At 56.4% G+C, this 16,151-nt stretch overlaps 3 protein-coding genes across 3 annotated transcripts; 2 read left to right on the forward strand and 1 right to left on the reverse strand.

Moving 5' to 3' along the window:
* Nucleotides 1–6,443: 6,443 nt before the first annotated feature.
* On the forward strand, nucleotides 6,444–10,414 carry CDC25 (cell division cycle-related protein; the record flags this gene model as incomplete). Its single annotated transcript, XM_071065764.1, has 5 exons — nucleotides 6,444–7,292; nucleotides 7,355–9,646; nucleotides 9,714–9,930; nucleotides 10,000–10,270; nucleotides 10,387–10,414. 5 exons carry the CDS (start codon nucleotides 6,444–6,446, stop codon nucleotides 10,412–10,414), a joined length of 3,657 nt encoding a protein of 1,218 aa, XP_070921865.1.
* Nucleotides 10,415–13,574: 3,160 nt separating this feature from the next.
* Nucleotides 13,575–14,265, reverse strand: CWC21 (RNA-splicing factor; the record flags this gene model as incomplete). Its single annotated transcript, XM_071065765.1, has 2 exons — nucleotides 13,575–13,953; nucleotides 14,033–14,265. 2 exons carry the CDS (start codon nucleotides 14,263–14,265, stop codon nucleotides 13,575–13,577), a joined length of 612 nt encoding a protein of 203 aa, XP_070921866.1.
* Nucleotides 14,266–14,648: 383 nt separating this feature from the next.
* MFIFM68171_10347 (Cell division cycle protein 123) lies at nucleotides 14,649–16,059 on the forward strand (the record flags this gene model as incomplete). Its single annotated transcript, XM_071065766.1, has 2 exons — nucleotides 14,649–14,767; nucleotides 14,823–16,059. The coding sequence occupies 2 exons, from the start codon at nucleotides 14,649–14,651 to the stop codon at nucleotides 16,057–16,059; spliced, it is 1,356 nt and encodes a 451-aa protein (XP_070921867.1).
* Between the last annotated feature and the right edge of the window lie 92 nt (nucleotides 16,060–16,151).

A 16,151-nucleotide genomic window follows, 5' to 3' on the forward strand; every position in this document is an offset into this window, starting at 1 on the left:
CGAGCGGGACTCGACGGGGCCACAATGTGGATTGGCGATGACGACGACAATGACAACGGCACTCGGAAGTGGTGTTGGGACCCCTCACAGAACGATAGTTGAGATCGCCTGACTCCTCGCTCGCTCGCGCGCTCCCGTGGGATTTAAAGTGTGTCTGCCGGACTCTGGGTCGTGTAGCTGCTCATTGGTGATATGATCATGGAAAAGATGTCGATGGGGGGGTGTTGGATTAGATTGGCCTGTCGCCAATCGGGACGTCGAAGTCGTCTTGCCGCAGAGAGCGAAGACTATTATGCGGGCGCAAGAAGCTGCGTGGTGTCCGCCAGTCGGTGGGTGGTTGAAGGTGGAAAGTGGGAGGGGTTTGCGAAATGGCTGATGACGGGAGGAAAAGGAAGGGGGGATGCGAGAGGGGAAAAATGGGCATGCGGAGGTTTGCGGAGGGGGAAGGGAATCTGCCAATGCAGGTGGGGGTGTGTGGCAGCCCCAGCGACCTGCGAGCAAAGGGTGGAACAATTTTGCTTTGTCCCGATCGGGCTTAGCGGCTCGCGTCCCCAGCAAAGCCCGGGAACGAGGGCTACTGGATCCACCGAGTGGTTGGGAACCCACAACCACACGTCTACCTTTCCTTCCCAAGTCACCATTGGATTCTGCGACACCTGGATCGACTCACCGTGCTCCGAGAGAGCGGTGAGCCTGCCCTAGCATGGTCTTACACAGCACTACCGCTTTTGTGCGCTCTCACGACACTAAGAGCTCGCCGGCGGAGAGCCGGACAGCTGTCACCAAAGTCTCGACGTCGTACCTGCGCAGCGCGGTCGCCGTGGTGGGGTGGGAAAGGGGGGTACCGCGGGGCAGAGCTGCCGTTAGCAAGCCAAGTCACACGTCCTACGCATCGTGGTGTGAGCTGTGCCGGGCGGCCTAACTGTGGCGACATTGCCCGCCTAACGCGTCGAGGGGTGTACCACACCGTAGCTAACGGGTTCGCGTTTGCGGGAGCGGAAATCTGGCCACGTTCATGTTCGGTCGATTGCGTACCGGAATTGCCTCTAATGATTCCTGCGAGTTACCCCTCCACGCCGGTGCGGTTGCTTTTGGCAGCGGCTGTGCCAAAAACCGTCTTCTCGTCGCTTCCAGCACCAAAGACACTCGTCTGTTCTCGGGAGCAACGAGATCAGCTGCTGTGTGTCTGCAGTCACTGACCGCCACATGGTGATTGCTCTGGCGTCGAGGACACAGTGGGGTTAGCAGCTGCAAGAGCTCCGGGACGCGGTGGGTCTGGCCGTTCGTTGCAGCGTTGCGTTGGCATCGCGGGGCGGCGCCGTCAACGACGAACGGAGGCCTTGGGAGGGGGGGCAATCCACCGCTGGAGATGCCACTCAACAACGACTCTCCTGTATGTCGAGATTGCATTCATGCCTAAAATAGCGGTCTCTTGACAATGCCCTACCCGTGTACACTATTTGGGGGCCCACGAGTGGGGAGTTGGCCGTATGCACGGCAATACCGCAAGTAAGGCTGCGGCAGCGGATGTTCACAGCCAATCCTCACATCATGAAAAAAGTGCCACTCCAAAGGCGTCCCGTGACCACCGCTCAACCGACAACAGAGCGCGCGCAATCCCAGTCGGCGCGCGATGGAGATTGGACGCTGTTCCGCCCTCGCGTATGTTTTGGGACGGAGGGGTCAACCTGGACGCTGCCCCAGTCAGAGCTTGGGGCCGGAGTTCTCGAGCCCCTCCCCCTCCTTTTCAGCTTGTTGCTTGTCAGACCACTGCTGAAAGGACAGCCCAGAGAGCTCCGGTCATCCAGATTTCCTCGGTTCCATCTGCGTGGCAGCTGTGCGCTCCGTGATCCGCTTCAGCGGAGAACCGGTCAGGGCTGGTGTCTTGGCGCCTTGGCCGGAGAACCCGCAAAGAACAATGGTAAGCTGCCATCGCCTAACTTCACTACATAGAGTACACTACACTAGCACAGCAAAGCCCTCCTCCTCCTTGATAACGAAGAGGGGCCGTCTAGTCCGATGCTCTTACAACCCCATGCTCATAAGTTAAGAAATTTGGCACCAAGACGTACCAGATCGGTCATCTCGGTTTCTTTTTTCCAGGCCCCTCGGACGAGTCCCTTTTTGGGCGGAACAGAATTTTCCTCTCCCCTGAAATTGCGCGCACGGTGGCAGTCGACCTGCCAACAAATTTGCGCTAATCCGGGGCGGAAGTTGAAGCCGGTTTCCTAGCCACATTGGCGGCTCCCGGCTTTGGGAATGCAACCCCTCTCTCGCGCTCGAGGAACCTTCGAAAAGCCACCCCACCCCACCTGCCCTCCCGACCTGCAGCCAGCCCACCAAGCCCATCCAGGCCACAAAAGGTCAAGTCACGGACCGCTTTTGGTGCTTTCGGGGGCGGGAGCTGGTTGATTTGTCGACAAGAGAGGAGGTTGCAAGAAACGGCCGGCCCGCAGCCAGTCGGCGCCCGTTCGTCCCGCTCTGCTGCTTGCAGCCATGCAATTCCCGGTTCCAGTCCTATCGCGATCGAGAGCAACCGATGGCGGGTGCTTGCCGCATAGTAACCACGGGGAGGGGGATCAACTCCGGCTAAGGACTCCCTGGCTGATTGCCCCTCCTCTGGCACCTTTTGGCCGGGACGATAACGTTATGCATTTTCAGCCTCTGGAAACAACAGCGTTGCTTTTTGTGCTGGCCACGATGAAATTCCGGGTGCTAAATAAGCAAAACCCCTGAAGCGTGATAAATCCCGGAGCGACGGAGGGTGGCTTGCGAACCATTTCCCCCTGCATTTGCAGAGACTGGAACCAGAAAATACTGACCAACTGCTATTGAACAGGGTGTCATGGGCATGATCCTAACCAGATACAGGCCCTGGCCGTGGCACAATCACAGGCATACAAAATTTTTGACGACATTTCTGGGACGAAATGGCTGGCTCTCGGAACGTGACAGGCTGGGACGATTTTTCTCGAAGGAGCGGCGCGCCATGTCCTTGCTTGTTCCTCGGCGTGCTCGGCGACCAGCAACCATAGAGGTTCCTCCGAAGCGATCGTTTGGGATGATCGCTATCCACCATGAACCAAAGACCTGCTGCGACGACACGAAACCGGCGGCTAGCGTGACGACTCCCTCATCGAGATTTTGTCAGCCAGGCGCTGCTGTAATTATTTTGCTTCTTGTCAGCACGTCTGTTCGCTCCTCGATAGATTCGATCTCATCTCGTGATGTTTCGCATGAGCCTGAGAAGTGGGACCCTGTCTCCATCCGGGTCTCATCCTGGCCTCAGGCATGGCCCGAGGCCGATGGCTCGGAAATTGGCTCCATCGAACTTTCCTCGCAAACCCTGCCCGCCTTTAATACTCAGGATCAAGCTCCCGTCTCGCGCACGTTGAGAGGGCGACCATCTCGAGGAATCCCAACCGATGGCCTCCTCGGCGAGGACCGGTTCCCCTGAGCCAGCTGAGCCAGCTAGTGCCCAGAAGCCTCACACGCCAAGCCAGCGCCGTTTTCCTGCTGTCAAACGAGGCAAGCCCTCCATCGAGCCTTCACCGCACTTTTTGGAAAGACGGGACGGCCCCTTGCTGCTTCGGGAGCGACCGCCGGTTGCCGTGCAGACTGGCAAGTGTCAAGGTACTGCGTGAGGCCACTTTTTCCCCAAACGGCGGCGGGTCCCTCTGTTGAATCCGTCCCGGGCTCTACCGCCTACCGCCGGGAACGCCAAAACGACCTAGCTTTGTCAGGGGTACACGTGGTTCTCAACGGGTGGTCCTGCCGTGGTATGCACCCGACGCCAGCGGCTCTTTGTCGACGGATGACCGACACACGTTTTCTACGCCTCCGATGGGGAGGTGCCCGGTCACGAGACGCCCAAGACACGGAGCCGACGCCCTTCCGGTGTGGTAATGTCCCGGTTCTCTCGCATCGAGTCGGCGACACGTGCGCACCGTGGCCCTAGTCTTGCTGGCCACCGAGCACACCTCGAACATTGGCTCGCCCTCCGACACGGAAAGATGAACAGCGGCTGCTGGTCTGGCTGCGTGGCGGCTAGATACGTCGTGAGGGTCGTACAGCAACAAGTATCCGGCCTAAGTTAGGAGGCGGTTGTCAAGAGACTGGTGAGATGACGACCATCGAGTATCTCCCCCCTGCGTGCCCCGCACGTTTAACTTCACCCCTATCAGCAATTATAGTATCACCGAGAGCAATGATTCCATCTCGCAGAGATCATTTGATGTGGATGGCCACCAAGCGCCGTCGGATAAGCCAGAGAGGGCCGTCGAGAATACTCCCAACGGATCAAGGATGGAATCCGCCCTTCGTTCACGATGTTAGGCTCTCCAACTCTGCTTCTTGTGACCGGCCAACTGGGTTTGAAGAGAGGAAGTGGGTTCTTGCGGCGCCCTACCGTCCGCGCGTGCCCAACGGGCCGTTCTGCGGTTGGTGCTAGCAGCCAGACTAGGGAGATGATGCCCCGAGGCATCTGTGTCCCAGCTATGAATCGCATCCGGACATGTTGCCATGCCCTTCCTCCCCCAGTCAGCCGTGACGATAGATGGCCAAAATGGCAGGTGAGTGTCTTGTTCAGACCGTGTCATCAGTGCGGGGAAACACGACTTTGGGAAAGTCGATACATCAGGCCGAACGGCGACTAGTCGAAGGGCGTGTGGGTGGCAGCTGCACTATCTTGCAAGTGGTCAAGAGGAGAGACAGTGGGGGTAACACATTGTGAGATGTTATACGTCTCTTTGCTGTCTCTATACTTGATGTCCTCTCTGCATGGTGAGGATGAACTGGCGGAACAGATGATAGCACGCTCTTTGTATCAACACCGTAACGTGAATTCCGGATGCCGTGATTCTAGCAGCAAGCCGAGAACTAATGTGAGTTATGGCTATATGGAAACGCGTTGTTGACAGCATCTGCTATTACTCGTCATGCGGGTCTCGAGGTAAAAGCCGATCAGCCGAATCACCATGTCGGCTGTGGTAGCCTGTAGAATCAAGTGCAAGATGCGGGTAATCGCCTAGTGTACTGCGTAGGTTCCTCGGTTGAGCGATGACGGAGTTTGAAAGCAAGTCAACTACATAATGAGGAACTTGGAGGCGGCATTCCCTCGCATTATGGCATGCCCGTCCCCTATCACGAGGTTGTGTTTGTTATTTATGTAGGTGCAGTCGCACATTGTGTTGATGCGTGCACCACCAGCGGAGCTTCATTCGGCCGAAACGCAGAACCCAGGTGTCCATCGCAACATGACGGCATTTGGATAGCTTTCATGGAAAGCGTGCATGCTAGCTGCTGCGTTTTGCCGCTTCTTGATGACCTCGGCAGAGGAGAAAGCCATGCGGGTCGAGGTCCCTCGTCGTACTAAGGTAGGCAAGGTATTGGTACGAGCCCCGGGGCTGCACGAAAAGAGCGAGAACTAGAAGGGGGAGGGATGGGACAGGCGCCAAGATTTGATGGCCCACCAAGCAATTCGCAGGCGCGCCGGGAGCCAGACAGGGACCGCACCAGGCATTTGGAGGAGCATTGGAGCATTTGCACACTGTGGTACCGTAGCAACAGGTGAAATATTTTGGAATTAGAGAGTTGACACTTCATGATTGAGGAGACGAAGACAACGGCTGCCCATGGTGCAGTTTTCGTTCTGAATAGCCTTCTATACTTCCTGGTTCGCAAGATCGCGGTAGGGTTTTGTTGGAGATCATTAACGTTAGGTCTGCACAAACAGAGTCAGACACCGCTCGGGTGCGGCGGACAGACCTCCTTTCCCCTCGAACACGCCCCGCCCTCCCCTATGCGGAACAGCCAGGGCCTTGTCCACCCCGCCCAAGCAAAGTTGTGGCCAACGAACGGACCGTCCCCTTCCAATCCCAGACGCTCGCTCTCTTTTATCAACCTTACCCTTGAACTTCATCCGACTCACCTTGGCACCTTGGGCGTAGGCGAGTCCCTGGCCTTTTGGATGCCAGTCACCAGCAACAGGAGAGGCCCAATCTTTGATTCGCGCGAGCAGCGAGTCTACGGCGAGCGAGAGATAGCAAGGCCGATCCTTTAGCGGCCTCTTCCAGGCCAAAAAATCGGGCGAATTGCGCATTCACCCCTCTCGACATCCCTCCTTTGCGCGCACACCGTCGATCCCGGCGACCAGTCAGATTGCTGCATCGCGGAACGCTTCGTACCGTGCGAGGCTATCAAGCGCCTGCACAAGGTCCGACATCCCATCCTGGCCGGCAGCAGCCTGCCGTGACGCCAGAGATTCGACCTAGCATCACGTTGCCACCAGTTGCGAGCAACCGAGCCCGCAATCTGCCTTCGGCAACACGCGAGCGAACAAACACGGTCGAGGGGTAGCAGGGCTGAACGAATGACCCATTGTCGGGCTCTAGCCGCCGCCCTCTTTTCATGCCGCCTCTGCCCGTCTTGACAACCACCTCAATATGCTAATGACACGGACCCCTGTGTCGGCACTCCAGGGTCAAAACACGGCGACGACTGCTTATTCGGATCCCGACTTTGCCAGCTCCGGCGTTCCACAACCGCACCACAGCAATCCGGCCGATCCGGCGTCATCCCAGGGAGCCAGCGCCGGCGGCGACAATTCCTACACCACCTATTTCACAGCAGACTCAACCTCCCTCATGAACGGAATTGTGGGCACGGCACCGCCCGGTGCCATGTACGTGCGCGCCCTCTACGACTATGAGGCTGATGACAGGACGAGCTTGAGTTTCCATGAGGGCGACGTCATCCAGGTTATCACGCGGCTGGAGAGTGGATGGTGGGACGGTGTAATCAACGGCGTGAGAGGCTGGTTTCCGAGCAACTATTGCCAGATCATCACGAGCCCGGACGAGCTCCCGGAGCTAGAAGAGGATGGGAACACCGAACAGGTTGAAGATGAGAACGACGACCAGGAAGTGTACGAAGAGGGATTTGACGATGACGAGGTATCCGATCACGATGACCACGAGGGTCTGCCGCTCGAGGGAGCCGAGGACAGGTCCCGGGCTGATTTCTGGATCCCGCAAGCCACACCAGACGGCAGACTCTATTACTACAATACCATGACGGGCGAGAGCAGCATGGAGCTGCCGCTCGAGTCACCCTCCTCCATCACCGAGACCGGGCCCCGAGACCGGATGAACGTTAGCATGCCGGACCGGACGCGGCCCCCACCCGAGATGATCGCTAGAGGCCTGACACAAGAGGAAGAGGACGAGAGTGACGTAAACTCTGCATCCGAGTTGGAGGGCGAAGCTATTATGAATGCATCACGAGGCACAACGGTAAGTTCCGTCTGGACATCCCTTTATGTCGGCCTGTATATAGTACTCACGCGCAACCGCAGGCCACAACCCGCCGAACCAACGCTAATGATGGTATCTCGCCCGCGCCCTCCATGGACTCGATGAACGGCCAGTCTCCTGGAACAAGGTCGCGGGGAGATACCTTTGCAAACGGTAACCTGCTCCATGCGCCCATGATCGCCTCCGCTACCGCATTCACCAGCTCTTCCTTTAACCTCCCCACCGCTGCCACGATTCCACGCTCGTTCTTTGACGACGGAACCACTCCCCCCCTGACATGGAGCCGACTGGTCTCAAACATGAAGAAGTCTATCGATCGTTACCGTGATGCCATCACAAGCGGCAACCGATCGGAATATGTGGCGCGAGCAGAGGATATCTCAGACCACTTGCGACTGCTCCTAGCCGCCGGGTCAGGCACGACCGATAACCACTCCGGCCAGCCGTCCATCATCTCCACCAACAAGGCCCTTTACCCCCACTTCAGGGATATGATGTCCAAGTTCTCCAAGCTCGTGATCTCCTCGCACATTGCCGCCGCAGATTGGCCTAATGCCGAGTCTGTTCAGAAATGTCTCCAGGAGGCGGATGGTGTTCTTCTTGGGGTATTCAGCTATGTCGAAGTGGCGAGGCAACAACGCGGTGAAGAAATCCCCCGCCTATTTCCAGGTTTTGTCATTGGATCTAGCGCTGGCGGGAGTTGGCAAAATAATGGTCTAGGCCCTCGCGATCCTATCACCTCCAACTTCCTCGAAGACGAAGAGGGTGTTGTCGACCCCACGGCTGTTCTTGACGGGAAACTCCTCGAAAGATTGGACGAGCTAAAACGGATGTTAGTGTCCAGTATCCGTGAGCTGGACAAGAATCTAGTGACTGCAGACAAGGTCATCACGCCATACAAGCACGAGGTCATTGGCAATAATGTTTGCGCCGCCGGAGGCAAGGTTCTCGAGATGTTCAAGCCCTGGATTGCCATGATCGAGTCGATCGACCTCTCACTCCTCTGCAACACGTTCCAGACGCCGCAGCTCGCCGATTTTAGCACGAACAAGCAAAGTCTTTACGACAACATATCGGACCTGCTGTTAGGCTGCCAGGCCGTCGCCGGGCCGTTGGCCGATGAGTGGTCGGAAGTAAGGGGCCAGGCTCTGGAAGAGAGGCTGGAGTATGTCCGGCAATGCGCACGGGCTCTAGAAACCAATTCTTCGCACATAGGCTTCTCACTTCAACTTCTCTCAGAGCAGGTTTCTATCGTTCTACAACAGCAAGCCGAAATCAGCATGCGTGAGGAGGTCCTACAAAGAGAGCAGCTGAGGCGGACGGAGACAATGCCGTATGAGCGGCCGCACCAGCGGACGGAGTCCCGGGGATTCGTGCGGCCAGGGTTGCCGCTCGGGTCACAGTCATTCACGGAAGGCGAGACGCTGCCGGCGAACTACCGGAAGGGCGACCCCTCGAAGATGAAGAGGTTCTTCGGAGAAGATCCGGCCCCGGTGGTGCAGACACTGGTCGACGATACGCCCGAATTCTTAAAGCTGGATCACGAGAACGATCTATCTTGGGACCTCAAGACGACACCCCCGACCGTCAAGGGCGGTTCTCTGCTTGCCTTGGTAGAGCAGCTAACCCGGCACGACAAGCTGGACGCAAACTTCAACAACACATTCCTCCTCACATACAGGTCTTTCACATCAGCTCGAGAATTGTTTGAGATGCTGGTCAAGAGGTTCGGCATCCAGCCGCCAGAAGGGTTGACGCAGTCCGAGTATGAGATGTGGCGGGATGGGAAGCAGAAGCTGATTCGTTTCCGGGTCGTCAACATCCTCAAGAACTGGTTCGACAATTTCTGGATGGAGGATCAGAGCGAGGAGACCAAGCAGCTCATCCGGGATGTCTACAATTTTGCCAAGGACACAGTCAAGTCGACAGAGACTCCTGGGTCGGCCCCCCTGATGGCAGTTCTCGACCAACGACTGAGTGGCAAGGAGGCCACGGGCCGGCGCATGATCCAGACGGTCAACCAGAACACGCCGGCTCCGATCATGCCCAAGAACATGAAGAAGCTCAAGTTCCTCGATATTGATGTCGTCGAGTTCGCCCGGCAACTCACAATCATCGAGTCTCGGCTGTACGGCAAAATCAAGTCGACAGAATGCCTCAACAAGACGTGGCAGAAGAAGGTTGGGGAAGGAGAGCCGGAGCCCGCGCCTAATGTCAAGGCGCTCATCCTGCACTCCAACCAAATGACCAATTGGGTAGCGGAAATGATTCTCTCGCAGACCGACGTGAGGAAACGCGTCGTCGTCATCAAGCACTTTGTCGCGGTCGCTGATGTAATGCTCACCCTTCGTCCCAAGTTTTCGGTGTGTTTTGCGCGAACTTTGCTGACCACGAAACCAGAAATGCCGGACATTAAACAACTTCTCCACCCTGACCTCGATCATCTCTGCACTGGGAACTGCGCCCATCGCTCGCCTTAAGCGGACATGGGACCAGGTCCCCCAGCGGATCCATGCTACGCTGGAAACTATGCGCAAGCTAATGGCTAGCACAAAGAACTTTGGCGAGTACAGAGAAGCGCTGCATGCCGCCAACCCCCCGTGCATCCCGTTCTTTGGTAAGCCTTGCATACCCCCTTCTCCCGCTGGGTGATTGTGTTGCGGGCACTAATACGCATGTGTCGTAGGCGTGTACCTGACGGATCTCACTTTCATCGAGGACGGCATCCCGTCCATTATCAAGAAGACCAACCTCATCAACTTTGCCAAGCGGGCAAAGACGGCCGAGGTTATCCGTGACATCCAACAGTACCAGAATGTTGCGTACTCTCTGCAGCCCGTGCCGGAGCTGCAGGATTACATCTTGAGCAACATGCAGGCGGCCGGCGACGTGCACGAGATGTACGACAAGAGCTTGCAGATCGAGCCGCGCGAGAGGGAAGACGAGAAGATCGTCAGGTATGTGAGATTTAAGAATCAATTTGCGATTGTCTCTTAGCCGATTGTGTTGGATACGTTGCTTGGTGTACTTTCTTGTCTTGTGACGATTACGGTATGACTGATGTGACGTGCAGAGTCCTGGCCGAGTCCGGATTCCTTTGAACGATACCCCCAATACATCTTTGTTGAACGAGCCGACTGCCCGCGCGAGCCCCCGAGTCCCGAGCCGATGTCAGTGTGTGCTTAACCCCTTTCTCGAGTGCCGACCGATGTGTACGATGTCCCGATGATCATCCGAAATGGTTATAACGAAGCTTTTTTTTTTTATGCAGCCTGTGGCACGTTAGAATGGATGTCATGACGAGGAAAGAAAAAAAAAAAAGATCAAAATCATGAATGCTCCCCGTCCGAGTGAACGAGGGGATGGTGGTGGCGGTTTTTTTTTTTTTTTTTTCCCCTTCTGCTGTATGCTGCCCACGGCGACCAAAACGACTTTACCATTACCTCGCCCCAGCCGGCTGTGTGGCAGACAATGCAGCTTCTAAAGGCAACAAGCTACGCCTGAAAGCACAGCTCTCATTATTATATACCCCGGTCACACTGCACTTGAGAACAGTGCCAGCGTCGGTTAGTTTGCGGAAATGGAAAGGGGAGGCACCCTGCAGGATTTGGAAAAAGATATCGAGGAGAGGGAAGGTACGGTTCACACCGCAATGCAGGACAGGATAGGAAAGGAGACCTGACCCGGGACCGAACCGGACTTCTGGGATACCGGACGGACGGGGCGTACCGCTCGCCGCCCGGCTTGAGCATGGTCTGAGTAGAATAGCTCGAGGGCCCGATCTTGAACCGTATGGTTGACTGGTTTAGTTACCTGCTTGGTACTAGTGGCATGGTGTTTCGTTTCCCGCGTTGAATTTTGCGGGAGCAGAGCTTGGGTCGCTGGGCTGGATGCTCACATGGACATTACCCTACTGATTCACGATGGCGGTTAGGCTGGCTTAGAAGGCTTACAGGAACAGAGGGAGCGAGGGAGCTGGGAAATGTATTGGACTATTCCAGTAGCTTTGTTGCTGCTTGATGGCAGGTTTTGAACTATTCTTTGTTTATTTTTTTTACTCCTTTATTTTGCAGGTATTTATGCTGCTACTTAGGGATGGATGAATGGATGAGCATTCTGGGTGGTCATGTTGGAGATCGTTGTTGTTTGTGTTGTGTAACGAGTCGTGTTCTGCTCTCTTGCCTTTCAACGTGCAATCATCCCGGCCATCGATCGATCCACAACCCCCTTACCTCTCACTAGTGTAGCGCAGTCGATGGAGACTTCCCCACAGGGAACGCGTGTTGGTGCCTATTGGAGGTGCAGTAGCTTCGCGGAAGCAAGCGGCGAGCTCTTCATCCGAGCCGAGGTAGGGTAGGCTATCAAAGACAGCACATGTGGTTTCTCTTATTACCCCAGATTTTCAATTTGCCGTTGCATTTTCCGGGGAGGAGCCGTCCATCCAAAGTTCCAAACCCCCCGAAACTCCCGCCCCGCGGGGTCAGTCGGTCCAGTCAGTTGGTCTTTTGATCCGATGCCCCGTGTCGTCATCCCCCCATCATGGGCAATGCATTGTCGGGGTTAGGATTATCTGAACTACCTTGTCTATTCTGAGCTACGCGATCCCGACATCGAATTCGATTTTGATCTCCGTCGCGGGCGGCTACAACCGATCGTCTCATCCAGCCAATTTTATCCCATGTTGTCGCGCCGATCGATCACCCCGGATTTTCCCATTCATGGTTCAGTTTCCCCGCAATGGTTCTATGGGAGGCCCGTGGTTTCCATGCCGCTTCGCTCCTCCACCCTTCCATCCTCTTGAACGGGTCTGATCCCAGTGATGGTTGCAGCTTTGCATGGTGGCTGCAGGTCGGCTGCAGATTGCTACACTGTAGGTTGTGGTGGTGTTGGTGCTGCATATGAATACATATATATATGCGTGCTTTGCTCTGATGCGATTGCTCCGTCCAAAGCCGCACTGCACTGCGCTGCACTGACCGGACTTTAGGTTCGGTTGCGTATGCTCGGCCCTTACTCTACTAGAGCTTGCGGGCCGGCCGGTGTCCGTTCGGCACGGGCTTCCATGGCTTGTGAATTCCGCCCCGCTTCTCTGCTGCGGTTATGGCTGCTGATGGGGCGACGGGATGCCGTGTAAGCGTAGCTACGCCGTTGGGTGTCGTGTCCGCCATGTTGCCACCGCTCGCGAGGCTCTGAGATAACATCAGCCCCCTTTTCCATTACCCAGACGAGAAGAGTGCGTCACTCTCGCTCGGGGGTCACAAGCAGCTTTGCTCTGCCTTCATGCAGCGGAAAGGCGCCAGATTGAGTCATCCTACACCACCTTTCCGGAGATCGAACGAATTGCGTCGTTGAGATGCATCGCTCAGCTGCCTTCAATGTAAGACAGCATCCTCAACTGTCCTTGATAATACCAACACCTTCCAAAGAAGGGAGCCGAAAAGACCCCTTGACCCTCCCGGGTTCCGGGTGTTCCGTCTTCCGCCTCCCGCTTCACTGCATGCCCGCCCTAACTGTAAACCGTGCTGCATATGCAACGAGAAAATGTGCAAGGTCGTGGTTGGCCGATTGATCTTCTTCCGCCTAAATTAGCGCCCGTACGTACGTACAGTCGGCGGGCTTGCGGGGCACTGGCTAGAGAGTGACTTGCATTTCTATTCGTGCAGTACACTATCGTCTCAAGTACCGGTACACCGACGTTCAGTCACCATTGGGAGGATAGGGGGCCGCGGTATTTGGTCGGTTCAAAGTAAAACACCCGAGACGGAGGGAGAGTGGGATGAGCAAATCACTTGCATGGGGGAATCTGCAGCCTGTCTGGATGCGGCGCAGGGCGGCTTCCGGTGGTTTTCTATTCGATCATTCCATTGTGATGCCATGGCCGCCTGGTTCCCAATGGGGCGAGCGTCTTCGCCGGTGCTTCTGGAAGGTCTCTGGTGGTCGGCTATGGCCGAATTAGTCGGCATTGTGTAACACATTCGGTATATCACAGTGATATTGGCAGTCGATAGTCGTTGGGAACTATGAGTGTAAACGGTTGTGTGTTGAGTGTGATAGGTTGATTTTCAGAGACCTTGCAAGCTCGATATTTTGATATTGGCTTCTTGCCCGCCAAAATCCTCTGCTTGAGGCGGGGTCAACACAAGATGAACCCTTTTTCCAACGCAATATAATGGCCCCCGACCAATCAATCCCGAATGCGCCCATGACACCAAACTCCTGCCTAGTGGTATACAAGCACGATTCCAATCGCAAATCCCATGCTCACCTCCTATCCTCCCAATCCCTGCCCCTGTTCCTGTCGCTATCCGGATCGCCCTCGCCTTCCCTCTCCCTCCCCCTATCGTCCTTCCCATCCTCGGCGTCCCTCTCCATCGCCTTCTTCAACCTCTCCTCCTGCCTGCGCCAATGACTCCCCTCCTCGTAGTCCTTGCTAATCTTGAGCGCCTGTCTCAGCCGCTCACTCTCCTTCATCTTGGCATCGGCCAGCTCATGAACCTGATGCATCTTGAAGTTCCGCCTCGGTCCCACCCCGCCGCCACCGCTTCCTCTCCTCCTATCCCCATCCTGGTTCTTCTCCATCTCTGCTAGCAGCTTCTTTCGTAGCTCGTCACATCGGGAATCAATCTCCTCTTCCTCGATCCTACAGGCCATCTAACATCAGCTTCCGCGCAAAAAACATAACGTAACTTCTTGTAAAAAGATAGGAGGGAGAAACGCACCCTTCCTCCTCGAGCTTATCCCGCAGCTCAAACACCTTGACCTCGACCTCACGCTTGCGCTCGTGCTCGAGCAGGCCCTTGTCCGGTTGACGCTGCTTGTGCTTCAGGCTGTCGAGGTCGCGGGGCTGGTAGGGCGCGGCCATGTCGCGGGGGCGCATGTGCGCCAGGTTACGCTGCACGTACCCCGAGGTGCCGCTGCCGCGGGGGGTCGAAAGGCCGACGTTGTCTGACATTTCCACGCTCTTCCTTTTCTTGTTTGGGATATGAGTTGCTTTTGGATTATCCGAGAGAGCCGAGAGATGTCGGGCGGATGGTAGGGCAACTGTGTTTGGCACGGTGTTTGAACGAGGCTCAGGTCGAGGGAGCTTGCCAGGTAGTTTTCGAGAGGCGGTGAGGGAGCGAACCTGGCATCTCGAAATGACCGGCAGAAAATGTAACGAATGCGGGGCAGATCTCCTGTCAATGAGTCAACCCCACCATGAATTTATATGACGACTCGAGGCATCCCATTCAATATGCCTTGAATTACTCTCTATTCTTTCTCTCAATCTGCCATTGCCGTTGAATCCTTCCTCGGCCCCAACCTAACGGAGTAGCTCGAGGACCCACAACGATCATGCCTGCCCTAGAACCTACCACCTCACAACGCGGGAGCGCAGCAGACGATGAACTGCGGTTCCCTCCCGTCAAAAGGGAGCACATCCTCCACTGTTCATATGACTACTGGTTTCCAAAGTACGCAATCACGTCCAATCCCCAAAGGACATCCAAGATCACTAACACCCCACAGATACCGCCCCTCCTGCATCCGCTCCCGCATCATCCCCCTAACCCAAGACTTCATCTCCTACATCCACGAGGACGGCATCATCCTCGCCGACGAAGGCTCCGGCAGTAACAATAACCAATCAGATACAGCCGCGTCCGGTGATGAAGATGACGACTGGGAACCTTCCTTCACCTCCTCGTCGGCACCCGCGCCCCGACCCGGCGCCGGGGAACCCGGAACCGATTCAGATTCCGACGACGACGATGACGACGATGACGAACCCACATCCACGACGCGCCGGCAACCCCCCAACCTCCGCTTCCCCGCACTCCACGCCTCGATAACCGAAGCCATCGCCTCCCTCGGCGGCGCGGCCTGCCCCAAGCTGAACTGGTCCTCGCCCAAGGACGCGACCTGGATCTCGCGGCATCCCAACACAATGAAATGCACCTCCGCCAACGACGTCTACATCCTCCTCAAGTCGTCGTCCTTCATAAGCCACGACCTGTCGCACGCGTTCGACGACACGGTCCCCAACACGTCGGCGCACGGCGACAACCCGCCGCTCGCCCCCGACTTCACCCCGGTGCTGGTCCTCCGCAGCTACTTCAACCCGCTCCCGTCGCTCGAGTTCCGGTGCTTCGTCAAGGACCGCAGCCTGATCGCCATCTCGCAGCGCGACCTGAACTACTACGCCTTTCTCAAATCCCTGCGGCCCCAGATCATCCGCCGCGCCCAGGAGCTCTTCCGGTCCAAGATGCGCTTTACCTTCCCCGACTCCTGCTTCGTTTTCGACGTGTATATTCCCGAGGCAGACTACGATGACGATGACCAAGAAGGGGAGAACAGAACCACCCTGGGCAGGGCACGCCTGATCGACATCAACCCCTGGGCGCCAAGGACAGATACTCTGCTGTTTGACTGGCGGGAGTTGTTGGAGATGCGGGTTGCGAGACCACTGTTTGGGAGTGCCTCGGATATGCAACAGCAGCATGAGGGAGAGGCAGAGGAGGAGGCGGGGACGGCAAGTAGCAGTACGGATGATGAGGAAGAGGAGGAGGAGGAGGAGGAGGAAACGGAGCCGGAATTGAGGTTAGTTGAGGAGGATGATCCGGCCGCGTACAACTTCAGCTCGCCGCAGTATTCGGCGCATAAACTTCCCAAGGAGGTGGTGGATGCCAGCCTTGGCGGGGAGGGTGGGATACGCGAGTTTGCGCAGCGTTGGCAGAGAATAACGGAAAGGAGGGAAGGCAGCTAGCAAAAGAAAGGACAAATCTGGGAAGACGGAAGGGTATATAATCTGATATTCCCAAGAAGAAACCCCTCACAGACAATTGGGTCCATATTCCC

Source organism: Madurella fahalii, assembly GCF_045866475.1.
Source record: "Madurella fahalii IFM 68171 DNA, scaffold_6, whole genome shotgun sequence".
Lineage (NCBI taxonomy): Eukaryota > Fungi > Ascomycota > Sordariomycetes > Sordariales > Madurella > Madurella fahalii.